The sequence below is a fragment of the Solanum dulcamara genome, chromosome 12 (genome assembly GCF_947179165.1).
Source record: "Solanum dulcamara chromosome 12, daSolDulc1.2, whole genome shotgun sequence".
Taxonomy (NCBI): Eukaryota; Viridiplantae; Streptophyta; class Magnoliopsida; order Solanales; family Solanaceae; genus Solanum; species Solanum dulcamara.
Window position 1 is genome coordinate 3,350,047 of NC_077248.1, and position 23,310 is coordinate 3,373,356.

At 35.2% G+C, this 23,310-nt stretch overlaps 2 protein-coding genes across 3 annotated transcripts; both read right to left on the minus strand.

The window, feature by feature from the left end:
• Window positions 1-655: 655 nt before the first annotated feature.
• LOC129876192 (uncharacterized) lies at window positions 656-6,243 on the minus strand. The gene is made up of 5 exons (XM_055951549.1): window positions 5,845-6,243; window positions 3,333-3,445; window positions 2,858-3,229; window positions 1,455-2,181; window positions 656-1,089 (listed from the first exon to the last, which is right to left on the minus strand). Exons 1-5 carry the CDS (start codon window positions 6,068-6,070, stop codon window positions 1,019-1,021), a joined length of 1,509 nt encoding a protein of 502 aa, XP_055807524.1. The 5' UTR covers window positions 6,071-6,243; the 3' UTR covers window positions 656-1,018.
• Window positions 6,244-11,309: 5,066 nt separating this feature from the next.
• Window positions 11,310-21,069, minus strand: LOC129877158 (transcription elongation factor SPT6 homolog). Of its 2 annotated transcripts, none has more exons than XM_055952643.1 (17): window positions 20,716-21,069; window positions 20,502-20,600; window positions 20,058-20,181; window positions 19,904-19,988; window positions 19,622-19,775; window positions 19,389-19,524; window positions 19,028-19,295; window positions 18,696-18,899; window positions 18,413-18,568; window positions 17,937-18,323; window positions 17,284-17,391; window positions 16,416-17,195; window positions 16,105-16,246; window positions 14,859-16,033; window positions 14,506-14,715; window positions 12,536-13,025; window positions 11,310-11,880 (listed from the first exon to the last, which is right to left on the minus strand). In XM_055952643.1, exons 1-17 carry the CDS (start codon window positions 20,747-20,749, stop codon window positions 11,471-11,473), a joined length of 4,962 nt encoding a protein of 1,653 aa, XP_055808618.1. In that variant the 5' UTR covers window positions 20,750-21,069; the 3' UTR covers window positions 11,310-11,470. The 2 variants fall into 2 exon arrangements, with proteins under 2 accessions (XP_055808618.1, XP_055808617.1); XM_055952642.1 differs by having other exon boundaries at window positions 20,058-20,184.
• Between the last annotated feature and the right edge of the window lie 2,241 nt (window positions 21,070-23,310).

Below are 23,310 nucleotides of genomic sequence, written 5' to 3' on the forward strand. Positions count from 1 at the left end.
ATAAGATTAGTCACATCACATGTTTACATGCCATTCAATTGAAGATGGAGCAAAGTATTCAAAATTGTGGATATATATAATGTATCTAAATCACTGAGTAACCACATGAGTTATCATGATCCTACCCAAAGTTTGTCCCCTACAAAGCCAAAACTGTTGATACACCAAATCTAGATATATTAAAAGAAAAAGGCTAAAGTATTAAAATAAAATATGAGTGAAACTTTCACTAATTAGATACCTACCAATAAGTCATTATATTCAATCAGTCAATATTGAAGATACACAAAAAATATAACTTCTTCCTTTGAATTCTCTTTTGAGTCGAGGTCTTTCGAAACAGTCTCTCTATCCTGCATTTTTTTACCTCACTTGTGAAACTACACTGAATATATCGATACTGATTTCTTCCTTCGAATAGAGACAATATGGATTTGCTTTGAGCACAAGATGATTCATAAACCATATTTTTGTTGCAAGAACAAGTAAATAATGCAAATATAGAGTAAGTAAATGGCACCAAAACTAAGTTTTGCTCATCGTTAGGTAACATAGCCGATGGGGCTTGAAAGTTTCTTATTGCCGTTTACTTTTAGTTGATCAAAGAAGAGGGATGCAACACGAGGATTTCCCAGCAGGTCACCCGACCTCTATCTTATATTAGAAACAAAAAGGCATTGTTATACATTTGTTGAGTTTTTTTTTTCACCTCTTTACACTTGCGCAAGAGGTATCATACATAACAGTGGTAATGCATGTCATTACAGGCCTGTCACCTCTGTGACTTAAACCTGAAAATGCATCGCGGTACTGAATCTTCGATACAGTATTTACAAGTACAAACAACCACATATATTCATTTGGGTGCGAGGGACGCCCTTTTGGCATTGTTCCCTCTTTGCAAAGCTCCTCAAATTTAGTTTCCCTCAGCCTTGGATGAGACGTTACGTGGAACTCATTTTCATACTGGAGAGGCAGATTTCGGCGACTAGAGGGAGGAAAATCCTTCATTTTGCTGCTATATAAGTGGTACAAGAAGTAGAAACAGCGGGAACACCCACCAGTTTGAAGAATAGATACCTGGTGAAGCTGCACATGGAGTGAATAAGAGTAAAAACACAGAACAATTGAGTGTCCAAGTATGTTTCTGGAAGCAAGAAACATACTTTGACGTATATTAGACAGATGTTGCTAGGACTCTCCAAGAATGTTGCCGCACCCGTGTCTGACCATTTTTTGGAGGATCAGACACGCACCCATCAGCATTTTTGAAGAGTCCAAGTAACATATTGTAAAATAGAAGAGTTCCACTAGCTTTAATTCCCTATCCCTTTCGCTGCTGAAAGAAGGGTAGAGAACATTGAAGACTGATGAATGATGCTTAACATGCCTCAAGAGCTCATCATTAGCTCTTCTGTCTAAAACAAAGAAAATGTTATTGCGAAACTACTTACATGAAGATATCAAGTTTGAAACAGAAGGTGTTCTGTGTGGAGGTTCTGCAACTGAAGGTGTCCTTGGAGGAGGCTGCGCATGAGCATACACTACAGAGGGCAATGGGCTTGATACAGGGATTTTGTGCAGGATAGGAGTTGGAGCATGTGTTTGTTGATGTGGTGACGGAGCAATGTGAGGTGCAGGGACTGGTGCTTGAACAGAAGGTGGTGGTGCAGGAGGATTTCTCTTTGCCTTCCTTGGGTATCTCCCAAAATGACAAGGAGGTTGGGCCTTATGACGTTTGTGAGTTGGATGTACAGGGGCAGGGGCAAGCACTGGTACAGATGCTGGCACTGGTGAAACTTTCCGTCTAATTGATCCACCTTTCTCAGCCCTCGGAGCAGGTGAAATTGCAGGAGCAACACTTGAACCTTGGTGGTGGTGGTGGCTATGGTGGTGATGGTGATGATGGTGGTGATAAGGTTGAGGGGCAGGAGAAGGTGAAGGACTGCCGCCATTACCACCAAGAGAATGTTGTAAAATAGAAGACAGGCTAACTTGTTTAACCCTCCCAAATACGGTGTTATTTAGGCCAAGGTTTTTAGAATTAGAACCAATGGTCTGAGCCAACTGCTTCAACCTAGAATTGGAAGGAATCCCAACTGCTAAAAAAACTTGACACTGGATAATAGTGGGAGGATCCACTGTCGAACCCCTTGTATTAGTCAACTTGATATATAAGTTCTGCAACCAAAAGAGAAGTGAGAAATATCAATCGACAAGCAAACAATAAACATGAATGCTTCTAAATAAAAAATAGAAACAATTATACTATGGAAAAAGCCAGCACAATTAGAAACCATGAAATCCTCAACCATGACCAAGGGACCAATATTTTCACAAGTATTGTCAATAATATGGTATGTAAATACGAAAACAAATATATTTATACGTATGTGCAACATTTGAGTGCAGAATACCATGTATTATCTTTGGTAGTTGACACCTCCTATTATACCTATTAGCTTCTTAATAGTCACGACTACATATATGCAAACTTAATAGTCACGACTACATATATGCAAAGAGAAACATTCAACTTCAGGCTTTAAATATAACAAACTACAGATACTTGAAGCTACCATGTATCCTTTCAAATTTATTTAATTGCTTGAATACAAAATAGGCAGAAAGTTGTTACCATATAGTCATCAATACAAGTACACAAAAAAGAAGAGACGTAAGAATCATGTAACAAGAACAATAAGCCAAAGAGAAAGAGGAAAGGACAAGTGGAAATAGAACAGATATCATAAACACTTGCTTAACTACATCATTAGGAATTGCATCAACAGCCAAGATCCGAGGAAAGAAAAGGATATACAAGTCAATGCATGTAACAGCAATCATATTCACGTACCTCGTATGATGCAAGATGTACCCCTGATTTCAGCTGGCTTGTTAGTTCATCAAATTTATCTTGAATTTCATCAATAGAGGAGTTCAATGTAAAGTTGAATTGGATCTGCACATTTTGCATAAGGAATACACTTTGTTTAGGGATCACTGTAATCCCTCCTCTGAGTTTCAGCACATCGAAAGAAAAAGGATCCCCAAACAAAGATGGCGTCAGGCGCAGAAATGACTGGTGAGTAATTACAGTTTCAAGATCGGATCTGACTAAACTCAGAGCAGTTGGAGAGATCCTCATATTTTTCATATCAGAATCAACCGCAAAGATAACCCTTGTTATGTTTGATCCAGCTATATTTTCTAATGATATTATCTCCACCTGTAATAAGCATAAATCTGTAAGAAAAGAAACAAATAGCAGAAAAAAACAGTTAAATCTAAGAGATGAAAGGAAAAACAAAGAAAAATCATATTTGACATACTTTGGTGTTGGAAACACTTATTTCATCAAAAATATCATCCTCAAGTTGCACGATATAATCCTTCATCAAAGAAACTGGCTTCTCAAGCATGAAACTGGCTACTATGTCATGACCTAGAAAATCCCAGACACAAATATAGTGACAAATCAATAGGTGAGAGTATCCATTGTGCAAAAGATGTACTTTGATCCGCTATCGTTTAAATGTTTTAACATAAGATATTAGGCTACTATAGCATAATATAGGAGAAAGAAATGAAGAGTTCTCAAAGTAAGGTTTGCATTGCATGTTATATCCCGGTGGAGATCATCCATTAACATTTTGAACCCCTTGCTTCTGGGTCACGCCAAAGAGATATTCTACTCCATGCCCTCAAGTAAATCCATCAATCACATCTCAGTACTAGCATAAATTGCTTGTGATATAGTTGGTAAAATTAATACTCGTAGAAAAGAAAGAAATGGTAAAAATATTTAAATCTGCAGAAGAGAAAAATAAGATAGTCCTTTAATTGTATTTTATTATTTGAATAGGAACTAATGTGCTTTCTTTCTTTGATAATTTACAGTAAGATTTGCTTATCACATATATTGTTAATGGGTGGATTGCTCCTTGAGCCACTGTCTAATGAAACAAAGATAAACACAAATGATCAACTCAAAATTATGTGATGACAAAAATTTGAGAACTCAGCTGAACAGGAGAGGTGAGACGTTAGGATGCTATTAAATGAATTATATGGACCACCAGAAGCTCCTCTGCTAACAAGGACAGAAAACACATTCATTAACTTGGCTAAGCGTCAGTTATCAAACTCTCCAGACATTGCAAGTTTAGGATTGTGGATCTACTAGTCCCAGTACTTTGCGAACTTATAATCAATGCCTAGCTCACATAATGGGAAAAACAACTTGTCGCATGCCAATGCATGGCACCCCATTTAAATCCAGTTAAACAATTATCTTTATAATAGAGTGAAAGGTCCTAAAGAAAAAGAAAATAAACAAAAGTGGATCATTGAGGTATCTTTAATTGCTCAACAATCATGAAAGTCCTGAACTATGGAGTTGTTTCTTGAACATCGTGCATTTGGGATAGGCATGTTAACATCGGAAAATGTCAGAGAGCATAAAAAAATAAAACTTGCTTGACCGCCTTGACCAGTTGAAGTTTTCCTTGCAAGTGAACAACACTAATGATATGTGATCATACTACACGGGTATCACGATTAACTATTACCTCTTATATGCTCAACTATCACAACTCACAAGGATCAAAGGTCAAAATAACGTATGGAGATTCAAGTTCTATCTAACTAAAGTATGACTAAGTGTAACAAGCAGGAATATCATGAAAACCACCAAAAAGAAAAGGAAAGAGAAAAAGAACAAAAGAAGGGGAAATTTGTGGAGATCTGGAACAGTGACAAAGGGGTTGATTCTCTGAAATAACATCATACCATCTACTGCTGTGTCTATGACCAATTTGAAACTCAGCATATCCATATGACCAGTTTCATTATTTAGTTTTGATCTTTGACCCTGATCGAAAATGTATACACCAAATTCTTCATAACCTAGATAGCCAGACGGCATACACAACTATTTGATGGTTATCACTCTACTCCAATTGAGAAACAGAAAAGGTTGTATTTTCTTGAGATGCAACAGATGAGCAAAAGTAACAATCGAAGGCACAACGGAGAAAGGCAATACATAAAACAAAAAATTTTGCTTAATGATTTGATTATGATGTAAATTATGTACAAATTACTAAAATAGGAGATTACCTAAAATGTATTCCAACATGAGCTTTAATACCAGACCTATCAGTCATCAGCCTATGTCAATTCATAACAATTTCCACCAGATAAGGAAAAATGAAAAACCATATATCAGCACTATCTACCAATGTTACTTAATGTTTTTGCACCCGTGTCAGATCCTCCAAAATACACTGCTTTTGGAAAATCTGACACACACCCATCAACATTTTCAAAGAGTCGGAGCAACATAGCTATCTACTACTAAATGCCCAGAAAATGCATTCTATCTCTTGCATATCAAACTAAAGGCGCAGACTTTTTCCAAGTTTGACATAGTAATAACAACCTTAAATAGTAAAAAAAAATCACTTCATTTTACAAAATTAGAAGAAACCCACAAATCAAAAACACCAGTTCATTTAAGAAAAAAACGATTAAACCACAAGATTACACAAACCCACCTAAAAAGGGTAATTAAGATCTCAAAAACCCAAATTTGGGAACTCATAATTACACAATAAGATCTGCTACAGCATAAAATTCTCTTTAAATTTCTCCTAATAACTAGCACACCTCGACTACTCCGTCATCAAGTACATAAACTCAGCAAAACGGAAATCTTAGTATCTCAGTTGATTGTCTACCTGAACTTTCACCTAACTGGCGAGGGGTTCAATTCTCCACCTCGTAATCCCTTATAACAAACAATGATGACAATGGGAAACACAAAATCAAGAAAAGGGGTACCTCTAAACTTGGGGTCTAGATCTAGATCCCCAAGATCTCCATTATGAAAAATTGGCAACAAGAACACAGCAGACAGCAATACAGCTCCACCAAACAGCAAAGCAAGTACACATCTAAACTTAACCCACCTACTGAATCTTCCACACCTATTCTCTACATTTTGGTCTGTACTGTTTGCACCTACTGATGATATTGGTAGTTGATTTTCTTCCTCTACTTTGCCCATTGGTAATAGTAATGTGGGTATTTTCCCTTTTTGCTAATCTCCATTTCTGGTGTGGTGTAGTGAGAGAAACTCCATGGATTCTTCTTCTTCTTCTTCCCCTATTTTTCCTGTGAGAAAAAGAGAGAGAAACCTCCTTTTTGGTAAGACTCAAATTTCAAAGAGTGGTAATATGTACACTTCTTTTCTACTACTTAATTAAACTCTAGTTTCAGCACAGTAAATTAACACTTTTGATCAGATACTTGTTACATGTTTAATAATATATTATATTATATTAATATAAAATTCATTAATTCATAATGTCATATATTTATAATTTAAATGATAAGTCTACAAAAAAGTTGGATATAGAATAGAGAGCTAGTATAAAAATATAAGGTTAAAGAATAAAAGATAAAATAAAAAAAATATATTCAGATAATGACGTGATTACACCAAATTGATCGTTATACAAAATGAATTCATTACCTAATAATGAAATACGATACAATAAAATTTAAGTAAAAATCAAAATAAATATTGTATTTAATTTAACTTAACAATATAATACAACATATAACAATCAAAATAAAAATTATATATAAACCAACAATATAATAGATAACAACCATCCAAACAAGATGTAAATATTCGACTCAAGTAAAAAAAAGAATACTAATAAAGCATAATAATAATAGGTAAGAAAAATAAATTTCTATAATAACAACATTAGATAATGATAATAATCGAAATAAAAAAAATAATAGATAATAATCAAATCAAAGAATAAAACACTATAAAAGTAACTGCACACTACATGATTATTTACAATCATTTTATCTAATGAGCACCAAATCCTCTTTTTTAGTGGCATATCCTTAATAAGTTTAAATTATTACTCTATATGTTTTACTTCAAACGATTATATGTTAAATTTAATAAGAAAAGAGTTAGGCAGATCATACCAAATTATTTAAAAAATTACGATCTTCAAATTATCATGATATTTATAAGACTATAGAAATATACCCTTATGTGTAAATAGAAAAAATGTCTAGTTAAAGAATTTTCCAATGTAAAATTATTTTATTCTTTTTAAAAATTGATTGATAAAAAGTTTTTAAAAAAAATTTGGAAACTTACGAAAGTAGTTGATTTTTTTAGGGGATAAATACTTATTCACGTTGGATACTTACACTTAATCAATTATTTTAATTTTAGTTAATGAAAAATTAAAGTAAACATATATATCACTTAATTATGATTAAGTAATAAATTTGTGAATAAAAAGCACATAATCTTGAATCTATAATTTTGGGTAAATACTCGGCATGAATAAAAAATTCTGCAATTAATTAAGAATAAAAAGATCACTCATATTTAGTATTTATATCGATATTTACAACACATATTTTTACGTACACTCTTATCAACAACAACAACAATCCAGTGAAATTCCACACGTGGGGTCTGGAGAGGGTAAAGTGTACGTAGACCTGACTCCTACCGAGGTAGGACGGCTGTTTCCGAAAGACCCTCGACAATTCTTATCAATAAAATATAATTAATTGACAAATATTTTTACTTTAACTTATAACTTAATTATAATAAAGAAATTCATATATTTTGATGTAAATATAGAATGCAAATAATATTTTTATCTTAATTAAGATTATTTTTTTAGTAGAGAGGAAAAAACTTTTGTTGTTTATGGCTTTATCGGTTAGTATTTTGGATTTTGTAATAAAGTCACATATTCAAATGAAAGGTTTAACTTCTCCACGTTTTTTGTGAACTTTGGTCCCTTGTCTTGTCAACATAAAATATGGTTGTAAGTTTTTTCAAAAAAATAAATGCATAACACATAAAATTTTCAAAAAAATATAAATAGAAATAATTAACTCCAAAAAGTTTTTGAATTAAATCAGTTGATCACTTTAATTCAAAAACTTATTTTGAATATGAGTTGGCTAAATATAATAAATTCATGTATTGTCTATAGACTATAATTAATTTAGGATTGAAACTTGATTTTTTTTCTTTTAAAGGAAAATAACATTGTATTAATATTATAGTTGAAATATAGTTAATTAATTGTGATTAAGTGATGATATTTACTTAGATTGATTAAACTTTTCTATGATGTATAGAGTATATATATATGTATATATATATATATATATATTATTCATTCTAAAAATCTACTTCTACTTCCACTTCCTTCTATGGAATTCAATTCACCTAGAATAAATAATTAATCTTAGTTACTACTATGAAAACATTTTTTTAATTTGATGTCAGATATTCGTGTTGAGACTTGATTAATTTGGATTCGCGTTTAAAAGTCTCAAGTTGGAGTTAAGGCTCTCTTTAACAAAAATGATTGATTTGAACTTAAAATCTCTGATTAAGAATGAATAAGTATTTTGTTTTACTTCAAAACACCCCTAGTTGGTTAATAAAATGACACTAGGTAAGGTAATTTATATACGTAAAAAAAAAACTTTATTGTTTTCAACTTTATATAAAGAGTAAATATTAAATGGTAAGCAATCTCCACTCGTAGTTATTACTTACTTGTTATTCTTGTTATATATTTTATTTCAATTTCGAAGAGGACGCTCAACCAAACAGAAACTTCACATTGATTTGGATAGAAAGCCTAACCAAATTCTAGGTGAACCAATAAAACAGAAATCATATATGATACTTTAATATATTTATTCAAAATTGTTATACCACTATTTTTAATAAATAATATGTGTTATTTTTAACGTTACGCGTATTACGTATTTGAGTTTGATTGACTTGAAATCAAAACTCCTTACAGGTTACGGTTCATATTAATAGCAGTGGTGAGACATCATGGATTAATTGAAAAAACATCGGCGTTGAGCGATCATGGATTGATTGAAAAAAACAAACTCAATAGGTGTAGAGCTATTGTAGATTGATTGAAAAAACAGACTCAACTGATCCTTTTAGTAAATATTTATATATGTGCATTATGTTTACATCAAATCAATATATTTTATCATAGTTAAATAACAAATATTATTTTAACAGTACACACATTATGTATTTGAGTTTGGTTGACTCGAAACCAAAAGTCCTTATAGGTTGCAACTCACATTAGTAGCGGCATTGAGCAGTGGTGGTGGGTTGATTGAAAAAAATTAGACTCTGCAGCGTTGAGCGCATGAATTGATTCAAAAAACAGATTTAACAACGCTGAGCAAACGTGGATTGATTGAAATAAAACAGACTCGAGCGACCCTTTTTAGTAAATATTTATCTGCACTTGATGTTTATATCAAATCAATATATGTTATTATACTTAAATAATAAGTTATTTTAGAGTTATGTGCATTATGTATTTGAGTTTAATTGACTCGAAACCAAAATTCCTTATAGGTTACAACTCACATCAATAGCGGCGATAAGCGGTCGTGGATTGATTGAAAAAACAGACACAGCAGCATTGAGCGGTTATGGATTGATTGAAAAAAAAAATAGACTTAATCAATCATATTTTTAAAGTAAAATTTTATTAGCACCTGATATTTATTTCAAATTGATGTACTTTATCATAGTTAAATGTAAATGTTATTTTAACGTTATGCGCATTACGTATTTGAGTTTGCTTGACTCGAAACCAAAACTCCTTACAGGTTACAGCTCATATCAATAGCGGCGCTCAGCAGTGGTGGATTGATAGAAAAGAATAGATTAATCAGCAGCGGTCGTATATTAATTGAAAAAGACATACTTAGTAGCATGGAACGGTCGCAGATTGATTGGAAAAAATAGTCAGATAATTCTTTTTAGTAAAAATTTGTCCATACCTGATATTTATATCAAACCAATATAATTTATCATATTAAATTAAATAATAAATGAGGTGAAATGCACATTAATTAATCAAAGATAGGTGATAAAAGAGAGTGCAAAAGACATGTCATTGTATCATTGGTTTAGTGTAATTAAATAGGGATAATTACATTAGATAGTCATTCGGTCATTTTAATTACCAAAAAAATGGTCATTCGGTGTATATTTATGTATATTTGGTGTATAGAGTGTATCATAATGTACATTCAGTGTATAGTTCATGTATAAGTAATCTATATTGTATGGTCGGTGTATATTTTCTATGACTTTTGGCAAGCTATATTGTATTGTTACTATATATTTCCTATGATTTTTGTTATTTATGTAAATAAAACATGGTTATATTTGTTATAAACTAATTAGTTTATTGTATATATTTGAAATTGTCTCAATTAAATATAGGCTCGGGTAAGTTTTGACCCTCTTAAATCTTAATGCCCCCCCCCCCCCCCTCAATCACCTATCTACTCATGTTCATAGCTTGATCGAAGGTTAAGGTTGAAGTTCGAGGAAAAAATAGAAGTCATTCTTATTAAGTGATACCTTAATTTCTCAGTAGTTCCTCTGAAAAAAATTAAACCTTTGTAGATAAATTTTTGATTATTATTAACGAAATTACCGATACAAATGATCTTATATTTAATTTTGAAAGTGTGTTACTTGAAATTCTCTCATGATTCAAGATGATTAACTAAATAAATTCACAAAGATCTCATTGTGGTTTAATTATGAAAAACAAGATATGTGAATAATGTACATATACTATAAAATATGATGGTGACAACTACTTTTTTTGGTTCACAAAAAACTCTCGTTTTAGAGGCATGCAATAAATAACAATGAGCCAATCACGGGCACAAACGTTCCATAGTGTCGTGGGGTACACTTCACGCACCCGTGACCAAATTCAATTTTTCCGCATGTGATGCCCAAGTGTTATTTTCAACTAAACTTCTTCTATATGCCTTCTTTTATTTTTTATATTTTATTCTCACTCAAAAATATTCTTTTGTTTGGATCATGAAAATATCTCTCTCGACTTTGAAATTAAGAGGATTATTAATTTAGTCTCTGTGCAATAGGCTAGAGAGGTAGAGGGGTTTAAGTTACGGTTCTCGGGGAGTTGGAGTAGGAATGGAGAAAGCATTTTAGTATACAAGAAACTTAGGGAACAAATGGTAGAAGTTAGGTGGGTGAACGATAAGATGATGGGAAGGGTAACCAGAAATATTAGCCCAAGATTGTCCTATTGTGGTTGAAAATCAAACTCGCACATTTTCAATCAGAACATGTGTGAGTCAAACATAAACAACCCAATGCACTAAGCTCCCGGTATGCACGGGGAGGGGAAGGTTCTATGGTAAAGAAGTGCATGTTAATAGATAAAACATTTATAGAGAGGGAATAGATTCATAGTTTGTAAAGGACGCAAATTTGAAACCTGGAGAACTATCTATGCTTGTGAAAGAAAACAAGTCAAGATTGGTCGTACATCCAAAAGGACTACAATAGCTTTGATCATAGATAGGATCACCACCCACCGCTGCTGCCACCCGACTTTTTACCACCACCCCAGCCAGAATCCTCGGACTGACCACCGGTGTCCTTCCCCCAGCTGTCACCGCCGCCGCTGCCTCCCCAACTACCACCACCACTAGGACTAGCACCCCAACCACCTCCAGCACCACTTCCTCCACCACCACCACCACCACCCCAAGTCTCTCTGGCAGGTGAATTTTGGCCTTCACCCCAACCTCCTCCTCCCCCTTCCTTAGAACTCCACTTTTGAGAGCCATAATCTGAATCTTGTCCTTCATTATCATTATTTCCTCTACCACGTCCCCGACCCCGACCACGGCCACGACCCCCACCACCGTAGGGCTTTGGTGGCAATCCACTTTGATCATCCTGATTGCTTCGATTTCTGTAGTCATTTCTACCTGCATAACCAAAAGTGCCCATTAGCAATCAGTATTGTGTCTTTCTCCCCTTTTATCAACCTTGATATTAAGAACTGTATGTATAAAGGAGCAACAGTAGAATGACTTCCTATGAAATGAAACATATTCTAGATGTACACAGTAGGATACACACTAATGTTCTCTCAGCCTCAAGAAGGCTTCCTCAATCTCTTTTAGGGCAAATAAAAGTCACAACAGATGCTATCTCAACCTGATCTCAGTTGAGCCATTGAGGGACCAACTTACGCTGAGTTTTTAGGGGGAAAAGTCAAATACCATGCCCACGAAGTAGGGAAAGCAGTTGAGACAATGCTCGTCCGCAAGAGAGACCACCACAACCCACTCCCAGTAACACTTTTTAGGGAAAAGGAGAGCAGAATTGCACACCGCCGCAACTTGAAGATACGGGTCAGTAGATGCTGGAAGGAGGCAAGTAAAATAAGGGCAACTCCTCCTAGCTGCAAATCCACTCCAATTTATGTTGGAAAAAAGAGTATCTAGGAAAGTCACCACTTAGATAACCCATTAAAGTTGGTTTAGCGCTTTCCGAACATGATGAAGATTGAAGAGCAACCTTTCATCATGCAACTAAGAGGAGAGAGGAAGGGGGAGAGTGCGGAGGGACAGCTTTTACCTGGTCTAGAACCTGAACCAGAAGACCTATCTCTGTCCCCAGACTGACCACCTCTTCGACCACTATCATTGGATGAACCACTCCACCCGCCACCGAATCCTGAGGAGCCCCCACTTGCAGGGCTGCGCATAGGCACCATTGCTGCAACTGATCGTATTGATGGTCCGGAGTCGTGGGGATCATCAATATGCCTTTGAAAATATGCCACAAGGCGATCAATTTCTTCAAACATCCTCTTGCGGAATTTAAATCCTTTCGGGTACAAACCAACATACTCATGGTGTGGGTTGGAACTCCGTATATAAGTCAAAATAAACGTCCCAGGGTGTTCATGAGAAATACCAAAGCTATAGACAATCCTCATAGGGTACTCAGATTTCTCAATTTTCAAAAGCTCATCAACTTCTGCCTTTGTTCCCGTCTTAAACTTACGGTAATTTAGCATTGCCTTCAAATGAGCTACTAATGGATCAACATACCGATCCATTACCTGAATAAAAACAGCATAAAACCAACGAGATTGTTAGTGTTTCCAAGAAACTAAAAAAGAAAATACCCAAAAATGTATTGTACCTCAAGGGGAAATGAAAGTAATCAAACAAGTACCCCATGAAAATTTGCCAAGGACCACAAAATGTAAAATAAACCCCCATGAAGTTTCTAGGTTCAATCAACCAAAGATAACATATCATAGAGAGCCATCCTCAACTAAATGCCAACAAACAAAATGCTTGGGAACAATTAATATTTTTTGATGGCAAGTATTTGGAGCAATTAATACTTAAAAGCATTCACTGAGAAGAGACAACAAAATTAACTTCATTTGAAAATTAAAAAAAATATATCAATTATAATCAACTTACCCAGTCAGCTTTTAACTATAATTAGGAAAAAGGTCAAGCAAATCCAGGTCCTTTAGTCATCAAATTTACCTGCCCTGCCCAATTTATTTGCCCACCATTTGAGCAATATTTTTTTTTCCTCTCTACAATGACATTAATGCAAAGCAAACTGACTGCATTGGTGCCCAAGTTCTAGTTCTATACTTTCAGAGAGCACCAACCATCATCTTACAGCTTGTTTGGATAATCGTCACATATTGTATCATATCGTAATGTTAATTTACATACAATATGTGTTTTGATTGATACTTAAATTTTATTGTATCGTATCGTCAGATCTGTTGTCACGTAACAATAAAAAGTGTCATTTTATTTATAACTGATTTGGTGTGACCACGTAGTTACCTTTTTCTCTCTCATCTTGCTTTTACTTATCATTTAACAATCCTATTTAACCCTTACGACCCCACTATCCTACTTTTTCTTGTAATATTGTAAGCATTCTTCAGATTGTTGATGAGTGACATTTGAAACAATGAAAAACAATAAAATCTATCAAAACGAATTTATCAAAATAATATAGTTAAGTACAATACTATCAATACAATACAATATGAAGCATTATGAAAGGATATGTAACAACCATCCAAACAAGTCATCAGACTTCTATGTTTATTTATTTTAGCTTTATTCAACTCTTTTTTTATAGCCGTGGTGTCCAGGGTAGCTTGCGCACACCTCAACTAATTCCACGGGATACTTGTCACCTCCCACCAACAACAAGCAATTGATACCATGTAGGTAACTTTGTCTACCAAGGCTAAGACATATGGGATGAATCACCTAGTATTTTTTTGTCTTTGTTGGGATTTGAACATGAGACTTCATGGTTCTCAAACCTGCTTCATTGACCACTCGGCCACACACTTGGGTGCCTATTCAACTCTTTTCATCGGTTGGATGACCTATGAAGATTGTTGATCTCTAAATTCATATTGACAACAGGAAACATATGTTCCCTATTCTCTGAAATCCTCCCTCCCACAAAACCAAAGGAAAGAGATGCCAAAAACTAGATCAGGAACAACTCTCATTAATATAAAATAACTGGACAGACAAGCAAAGTACCTCATCTAAATCTTCAAAAGTATCCTCTCCTATTTTCAGTGTTTTCCCGATACGCAGCAAGCTTGTTATATCCTTATGTTCCTTTCCACCTTCCACAATATCCTTGTGAGCATAAACTCCATCATACACTTTGAGAGTTAAAGTCAAATATGATGGTCCACGTGAGCTGGGACGTACAATACTTTCACCCGGTTCCTTGTCAGAGAGGAACTGCAACATATGAAGAGAGTTTCAAATAAGCTTAGGCATCAAATGCTAGAATCACTAAAGACGCTTAGTTCTTGTTATTGCAATGTCACATCATAAGAACTATGCACCAAATTTACACACAATATCATGAAGATACAACATACCTCCATAGCTTCATCAGCTGTTATATTTTTGAATCGGGGATGAACTATCATCCTTGGCTTGAAATGCTTCTTTGCAAGCTCCTTTTCTTTACGAGCTTTTTCCTTTTCAGTCTGTAAACTACTGCGATCTTCATGGTAATATGGATCCAAGTTCTGATTATTCAGATACCTATTATTTCTCATATCATTCTCTTTACAACTCAGGAAAACCTGGTACCTATTTTTTTGGATTGACTTGATTCTGCAAGTTAAGATATCACCTTCACGCATTTTTTCTGTCAAATCATTGACATCTCTCCAATCATCTGAAGAATCTTCCTTGGTAAGAATGCCAGTCAATCCACACTCGAGAGCACAGATAGCTTTCTGTGTTTGAACCCGACGAACTGTTGCCTGCACAATTCTTCCGTCGGAAAGAGTCTCCTCAGACTCACCAGAAATCATATAGAACTCTTCATCCTGGCTTGGCTCCACATACTGTCTCCGCCAATCTTGAAACCCTTGTATCAGCTCCAACTTTATACCTTTAAGTGTTTCCCTTTTATTTATACGTTTCTTCGATTTAGCATATTGATAAGTTTTAACCGACCTCATCAGATGTGGCTTCTCTTTAACATGCTCTATTGCCATTTCAAGCACTTCATCGTCATCATTATCTTCTTCACCCATGTCTTTAAGATAAATATCTTTTGCCAACTCTTGTGCAAGACTATAGGATTCTGGGTGGATCCTTGTATCATCCAACAAATCAATATATGTATTGCTATTTGCGGTGTATCCACTGCGCCGTACTCGCAAGAAGCCAACTGCATTGACAAATACCTTTTTGCCAAGATGATGTTCAGTTAAGAGATCCTTCCTTGTGAATATTGTCTGTTGTCTAACCAGGGATCTTTGAAGAGATGCTGCCTTTCTGGGACCTAGCCCCGAAATAAATTGCAGTGGGGCAAATAACCATTCATGACTTATAGCCAAATTAAGATCAACACCCACCTGGTTAGTTATATCCACCATAATCTGTTCAACAACGTCGTACTTCTCATCTGGTGTGAGAAAGCTCTCTAACGTATTCAGCTTCCAAGATACAATTTCCTTCCCTGGTCCACATAATGTCGCTACCATTGCTAATGGGTTTTGAAGATAACGTCCCAATGCCACAGCCCGCCTCACAATACCTAAAATCCTGGAGTGAATAAGTACAGCTAAATCCTAAAAGTTGTATATAAGCTCACAGGAGAGTGATTACCTGACTGTGTAGGAAGCTGGTCAGCGGAAATGCGGGAATTCTCATAGAGATGCGGAAGGGATTCGTCTCCATATATTATGTTCAGATTATCCATCTCATGACCAACATCTCTTGGATTATCCTCCACCATCTTGAAAATAATCTGAATCACAAAAGCATTCAAGAGATACTTTAGCCACCACAGTAAAGAAATTATGCTGATAAAAGGATAGCTTATAATATGCCTGAAACAGGAACTGCATATCTTACCATAATATGCTAGTTTATTCCTAATATTAGCTACCAATCAAATAAAAGTCATCGCTGCATACCTCATAAATATCCTCCTTAAGCCGTGTACAGGACAGATTTACAGCCCCCAGCACCACAACATGTGGTTGGTGGTCCATCATGAATTTTAGCAGTCTCTGCTGGTCATTCTTCTTCCGCTGCTCATCATTAACATTCTGGCCACGAAGGCTGAGAGATCCAGCATAAAGGATATCCAAAACCTCTCCCGAAGAATCTAACATCACAAAAGTGGTTGCTGGCTTTCCATGGCCCCAACAGCAAGCCATAACCCTGGGTGCAGGCTCTTCATCAGAGCCAAGATCGTTTTCTCTGCGTTGATATGGTCCAACTGACACTTTATTCCACAAAACATTTCCATATTCCATCAGCAGCCAATTCTTTGCTTTACTTGTTAGCAAGGATCTTGCTTCCTTTTCCATTGAAGGCAGAAGAAAATTGAAAATTGCATCCTCAAGTATTAACTTTCTCTGTTCGTTCCATAACTGAGCAGATTTACTCACGCCATCACTGAGATAATGATCTCTCGACTCAGTTATCAGCTGGTTAAGATGAACTTCAGGCAGCTTGATAGTAACTTGAAGGAGTTTCTCCTCTTCAGCCTTCTGTATGAGAAGCCACTGTGCATCCCCAAATTCGGAGAGAGGTTTATCCCGTAACCACTTGACCCCAGCAAATTGATGGAAGGAATCAATCACCGCATTCCCATCAGGAGTAGGACTCGTTGATACTACGGCGTTGGCCATATAGGTAACACGCACATTTTTACGGACACTTGGTTCACAGCTTATCTCTACTGCTGCCTAAAATTGATCACTAAGAGTCAGCTATTACAGTCACACATGGCAACGAAATCGTTGCAAACTAAGTTGAACATAAATGTCCTCATACCATGTGTCTAGCGCCTTTAAGCACAGCTTGTGGTGTTTCAAACATTGCACAGGTGAAGTTTGATGCCATCTCTTCTGGTGGTTCCCTAGCATCCTCCAGCTCATCTCCCTGCAAGAAAGTTCACGCCTTCACAGTGATTTCCTGGTTCCAACTAGTAAAATGTTACCCAAAACTCCCTCAGCAAATTAGACTATAAGAGATGAACTTCAAGGAAATAAACCCAACTACAGCAACAATAACGAGAAAGCAAAGGGAACAACATAGCTATTTGGAGAATATTTGAGTGCTGAAAATATAATTCTCAGCATTGTGTGATTTAAAGGTCTTAACAAGGTTGAACCTTGACATGTTAGCAAGTCATCCTCTCACAAATGGGATGCATATTTCTGTAGGAGACAATGCATATATTTAAATAATCCCAGGTCATCATTTTGTACTTACGTAATTGAACACATCTCATTTAATTGTATGTCAACAAGCAATCCGAGAGTTCAGAAGTAATGATGTTCTAAAAATGAGTTCAAAATGTGTAGGTGCAATCAGTAATATGGTGCCCCTCCCCTGATTCCCCCATCAAGACAATAGTTACCATAAAAAGCAATTTTATTTTATGCAACATTCAGCAGATTCAAAACATATAAGAGAGCACTTACCATCTTTTCCAGAGACATATGTCTACCAAATTGCTCGGCGCTGTATCCCAACTTGCTTGCCACTTCCCATAAGCCGGCTTTGCTGCAAATACTGTATTGTGATTTCCTCTTTGGCCTCTTATATTGTCCTTCATCCACACCAACCTCTCCAGGTGGGAAGTGCAAGTTAAATTTGGAGTCAACATCGTCAACCTCTCTTTCAGACTCAGCCGCCTGGAGTGATTTGGTAATTGATTCAAAGAGCTGCTGATTCAACTTTAGACGTGTTTCATCATACACCCTACGGGACTCTTCTTGAAAGCGCTTTTTATAGTACAACTCAAGTGCAGACTTCCGCTTCTGGAGGAGGAGCCACTTTCTGTCTAAATCTTGGATTGCCCAAAGCACCTGCAGCATAATCTCTTTCAATATTCATTTCATATTCCCAACGTTTCTCAACATGGGACAATCCATAATACTTTGAGAGCAAGTCTCACCTTATGCCATCTTACTGCAGGTTTTTCGTCAGAATTATTGGCGTCGTCATCACTAGCTTCATCCTCTTCTGGATCCTTTTTCTGACAAGGTACCTCTTCTGGATCCTTTAATAGGCTCATGCATTCTTCCTTACGGTACATGGCAATGAATGGGACCTAATAACAAAGGAAAAGTTTGAAGAGTTTCAAATTGCATGCACAGATAAGATCAAACCGTAGAAAGTTACCAAGTTCAAAAAATAAGGAAGATAAGATCAAATCCCAGTTAAGGTTTAGAACTCACATCAAACTTCTGCACGTGCATCAAATCCAGAAATCTCATAATATCATCTTTATCTATTGGCAGCTCAGCCACTTCATCAGTTTTCACGCCATCTTTCTTCTTAAAAAGAGGCACAACGCCATCAGCAAGCTGATTGTAGATCCAGTTACTCTCCTCCACACAAATGACTTCAGGTGGCACAGGACCAGTGCTTTCCTCAGATATCTATAAAGAAATTTACAAGAGACTCTACTGTTAAGAAAGTAGCATAATAAACAAGAAAAACGACAAAACCCGCCAGACGAGAAAACTAGGATGTAAAATCCAATGAAAGAAAAACGTCGGTGTTGCACCTGCATTCTTTCAGGGACATCTATTTTCCGAATGCGCTCATCCTTCTCAGTCATATACTTCTCAGCTAGAATAGTAGGATCAAATTCATCTTCAAGTCTCCTTTCACTCCATTCACCGGATTCATCGTGCATGCCTGATTTTGCTCGATCTTGTTTTCGACGCATTAAAAGTTCATCAACATCACCAAATATGTCATGGGCTTCCTGGAGAGCAGAGGAAGAAACTCCTGGTGCCTGCCTGGACTTCTTTTTGTTCACCTTCTTCCTTCTGCGGGGCCAAAGGTTCAATGTGAGATAAATTAGAAAGCTATGTAAAACTTCAAGATGAATCCTACAGCAATATATATCTAAAATGCTATACCGAATAGGAGCACCATGTTCATCAACTTCTTCTTCATCAACAATAAAGTCGGCCATTTCATCTTCCTCACCAATGTCAGCATCCTCTTCTTCCTCCAGCCTTTCTTCCTCCTCGGCGATATCCTCAAGTGGTGGCCCTGGAAATATCGCGGGGAATTTAGTTAACAACATGGGGAGTTTAGTTAACAACATGAGAAATACCCCAACACAGAAGACAATTAAAATGATGTTTACCGTCATCATCACCAAATAAGCTACGCTCGAGCTTCTGCTCAGCTGTACGCCCTCGCCTCCCAGTTTCGTCAAACTCCTCCTCCTCATAAAAACCAGAACCCTCATCCTCCATATCCCTCTGAGCTTTTTTTAGCCGCTTGAACTTTTTGCTCTCCTAATCAACCAGGGTGAAAATCAGAAAGTGTAAAACATTGACTGACAATATCAATACCCTACATATGAAATGCATATATATATGTTTGCTTGCATGTTTATATTCAGTAAACAAAAATCACAACTCACAAGTTTTGGACGAGGCACCGCAATATTACTTTCCTGTAGAAGTTCATAATCATCTTCATCAAGCACGTAATTCCTCTCCGATTCCCTGAAACAGCAATATATAAGGCAACCATACACGGTTGCTATTACGCAATATCTAGAAAGACGAACTCACCTTTTCTTCCTTTTCTTCTTCTTTTGCCTCTCATCATCACTGTCAGCTCTATCATCTTCATCCTCATCCTCTTCTTCATCTACATCATCTACTATAAACCCATCTTTCTCATATTCATCCTGACCTTCTGCCCAAATACAAGCACCAGAATACCCCAATTACAACAAATACAGATAATCATACAACAACAACAACATAGTCAGTGTAATTCTACGAGTGGGCCCTGAGACAGAGCAGTTGTTTCCGATGGATGCTCAGCAAATACATGTAACCATACTACAGCAACATACCCAGTGTAATCCCACGAAGTGGAGCCTAGGGAGGGTAAGTGTCCGCACCTTATCCCACCCCTAGATAGAGAGGTTGCTTCCAATATACACTCGGCAAATACATATAACCATATGTGTTATGAAAAATTCGACCATATTAAATTAGGGCAAATACCTTCTTCTTCTTCGTCTTCATCCTCATCTTCCCGCTCATCCACTCCGTCCCCATCAACAGGCTCTTCATCCCTCTCCTCTTCCTCCATTCCGACTTCATCTGCAGACAAAATTATTATTTTTTATAAACACATGCATTTAACTACTACTAACATTTACAGCTAAAATAAGAAGCACATTTCTACAAAAATCGGAAAAAACAATGAAAAATCAACCTTCGTCATCGGAGATCACATTTTTTCCAGCCATTTTTTCTCAGAAATGCGACGCCGACGATAACTTAGGGCACAATGTAAACCCTAGATATTTCAAACACACAGTGCACAAATAAGTACGTGAAAAAATCAAAATCGAAACCGAAACCCTGGAAATTTTCAATTCCTCCTCACTGATTCCAGCAAAAAGTGCTGAAATTATGTGTAGCGTGAGGAGAGAGTATGGCGGTCCGCAGCAGTGGCGCAGTGGGGTGGAAATGGCGATACAAAGTGGGGCAGACGTCGAGAAGTGTCTACTTATTTGTTTCTTCTATTTTTAAATTTGGATCAACTGCTTTTCTTATTTGCTAATTTTTCTACTTCTCTCAGGTATGTGGTGCCTCCAAATCCTATTTTATAGTATTTTATTGAGTATGTTGTTATTATTTTATAGGATTTTATTGAGTATGTCATTATTATTTAATAAAAAAATTAAAAAATATGATATAGTAAGATTTAAGTAATAATTAAAATAAATATTGTATTTAAATTAATAATATAATATAATAATAATAATATATCCGGTGAACAACAGGTAGCAACCATCCAAACGAGATGTTAAAACTAATTTGGAATGAATGAATTAACATTAATAATATGCTCTAAATAGGTTTTATTCGGAATAAAATTTAAAATATAGATGAATTTTTTTCTTTTTCTTTTTCTTAAGTTTTGTCGATGATCTCATGCTTAATCAATTTGATTAGTATTGCACCTTAGGTGTACCTTATAACAACAAAAAGAAATTTATACATAATTTAAAAAGATGATATGTATATAACTTTATCTCAGTTTTGTGAAGGTGATGACTGATGTGTATACAATTTTAATAATATGGGATCGTTCGATAAAATGTATTTGCAACAAATCTTAAAGTGGTAGAAAATAAATTATAATTACAGATAAAATATAAAAAAAACATAGTTTTAATGATAAAAGAATATGGGTACAAATTTGTAATTTTCTTAATTCTTCTCTGCTAATCCGTGATTCGAGAGCCGCTAGTGGCGTATTTCTCAAACTAGCTAGGATGATTTGAATTTGATCTCCATTAAAGGATTTGTCGATCTTCTTAAAGCAATTGATTATCAAAAAGAATTTGACATATTTTGATCTCCTTGTGAATATTTCATGAATTGTGGAATTTTTGAGATGTATTTTCTAAAGAATATAATATATTTTATATAAGTATGAATTAGGGTTTAGGATAGAGTAGCCTCTAAGAAATTTTGACTGAAATAAGACTCATCTTGTAAAATCCTACAAAATTTCTATGTCTATGGAGTGCTTTAGAAAAAATAATGCATGCATTCGCTTTGTGTATTACTAGTACTTTGTTTGATACACTTTTTCAACATATGTATAATTAATGTTTGATTTGTTATACACTATATTTGGTGGTAAATGGTCAGTTGGTAGAGTGTATTAGAAAAAAACAATCCATACATTAGATGTGTGTATTAGTAGTGTTTTATTTGATACACTTTTTCGACGTATGTATAAATAATGCTTGAATTAGCTATGGACTCTATTGTGTATTGGATGTGTATTATTAATACATGAAAATTTATGGTATTAATAATGCAATGAGTTTTAATACATGTCATGGTCAAAGATCCAATTGCCCCTTATTATTATCTTTAATCCTTTTCACCATATTTATGAAGGATTTCTCTATAAAAAACATCTTGTTAAAAAATTACGCAATGTATGCTATCTTTAATATACTAAATCACACAATGCATAAGAAATTTTATCTTCGTCATTAATACAAACATAACTAATACACGCATTACTAATATACTCTATTAAACATTATTCTTATACACCCTACCAAATGACCCCGTGTATAACTAACACTTAAAAATTCACGGTATTAGTAACGCAAAGGTTCTAATGAATGCATTAGCATGATTAAAGATACACTTTCCTCTCAAAAATCAAATATGGTATATTTTGTAAAAAATATACAATACATGTTATTATAATAACACCAAATCAAACACTATATAATAAAATCAAACACTATATAATAAATAATATAGTGTTGTGAGTATTTTCAGTAACCTGTTCACTGTGCAATAGTGTAAACAGCGCTAAACAAATTTCATGCGATGAACTCATGATAAGGTAGCAGACAAGGGCTAGATTTGATCCTAGGTCTCCTACACGGAAGACCCATCGCCCAACCACTCAGCCAAGCCTTTACAAGCTAAATATTTTTTCTTCGTATTATGTAGGATATTTTTATAAACAAATATTTTAAAAAAAATTATGCAATGTATATTATTTTTTATACACCAAACTAAACATTGTATAATAAATAATTTCAACATAACTACTACAACCATATGTAATAACAATATTACTAATACACCGTCTTCAACATTGTTCTTATACATCATACCAAACAACCTCAATAGACAACACTAATACATGCATTGTTTTTTCTTAATACACTTTACCAAACGATTTCTAAAGCTTGCATTTAGACACAAATTCTCAAGTATTTTTGGTAAGTCATTTCATTTCTGAGTGAAGTTTTGGACGAAGTTT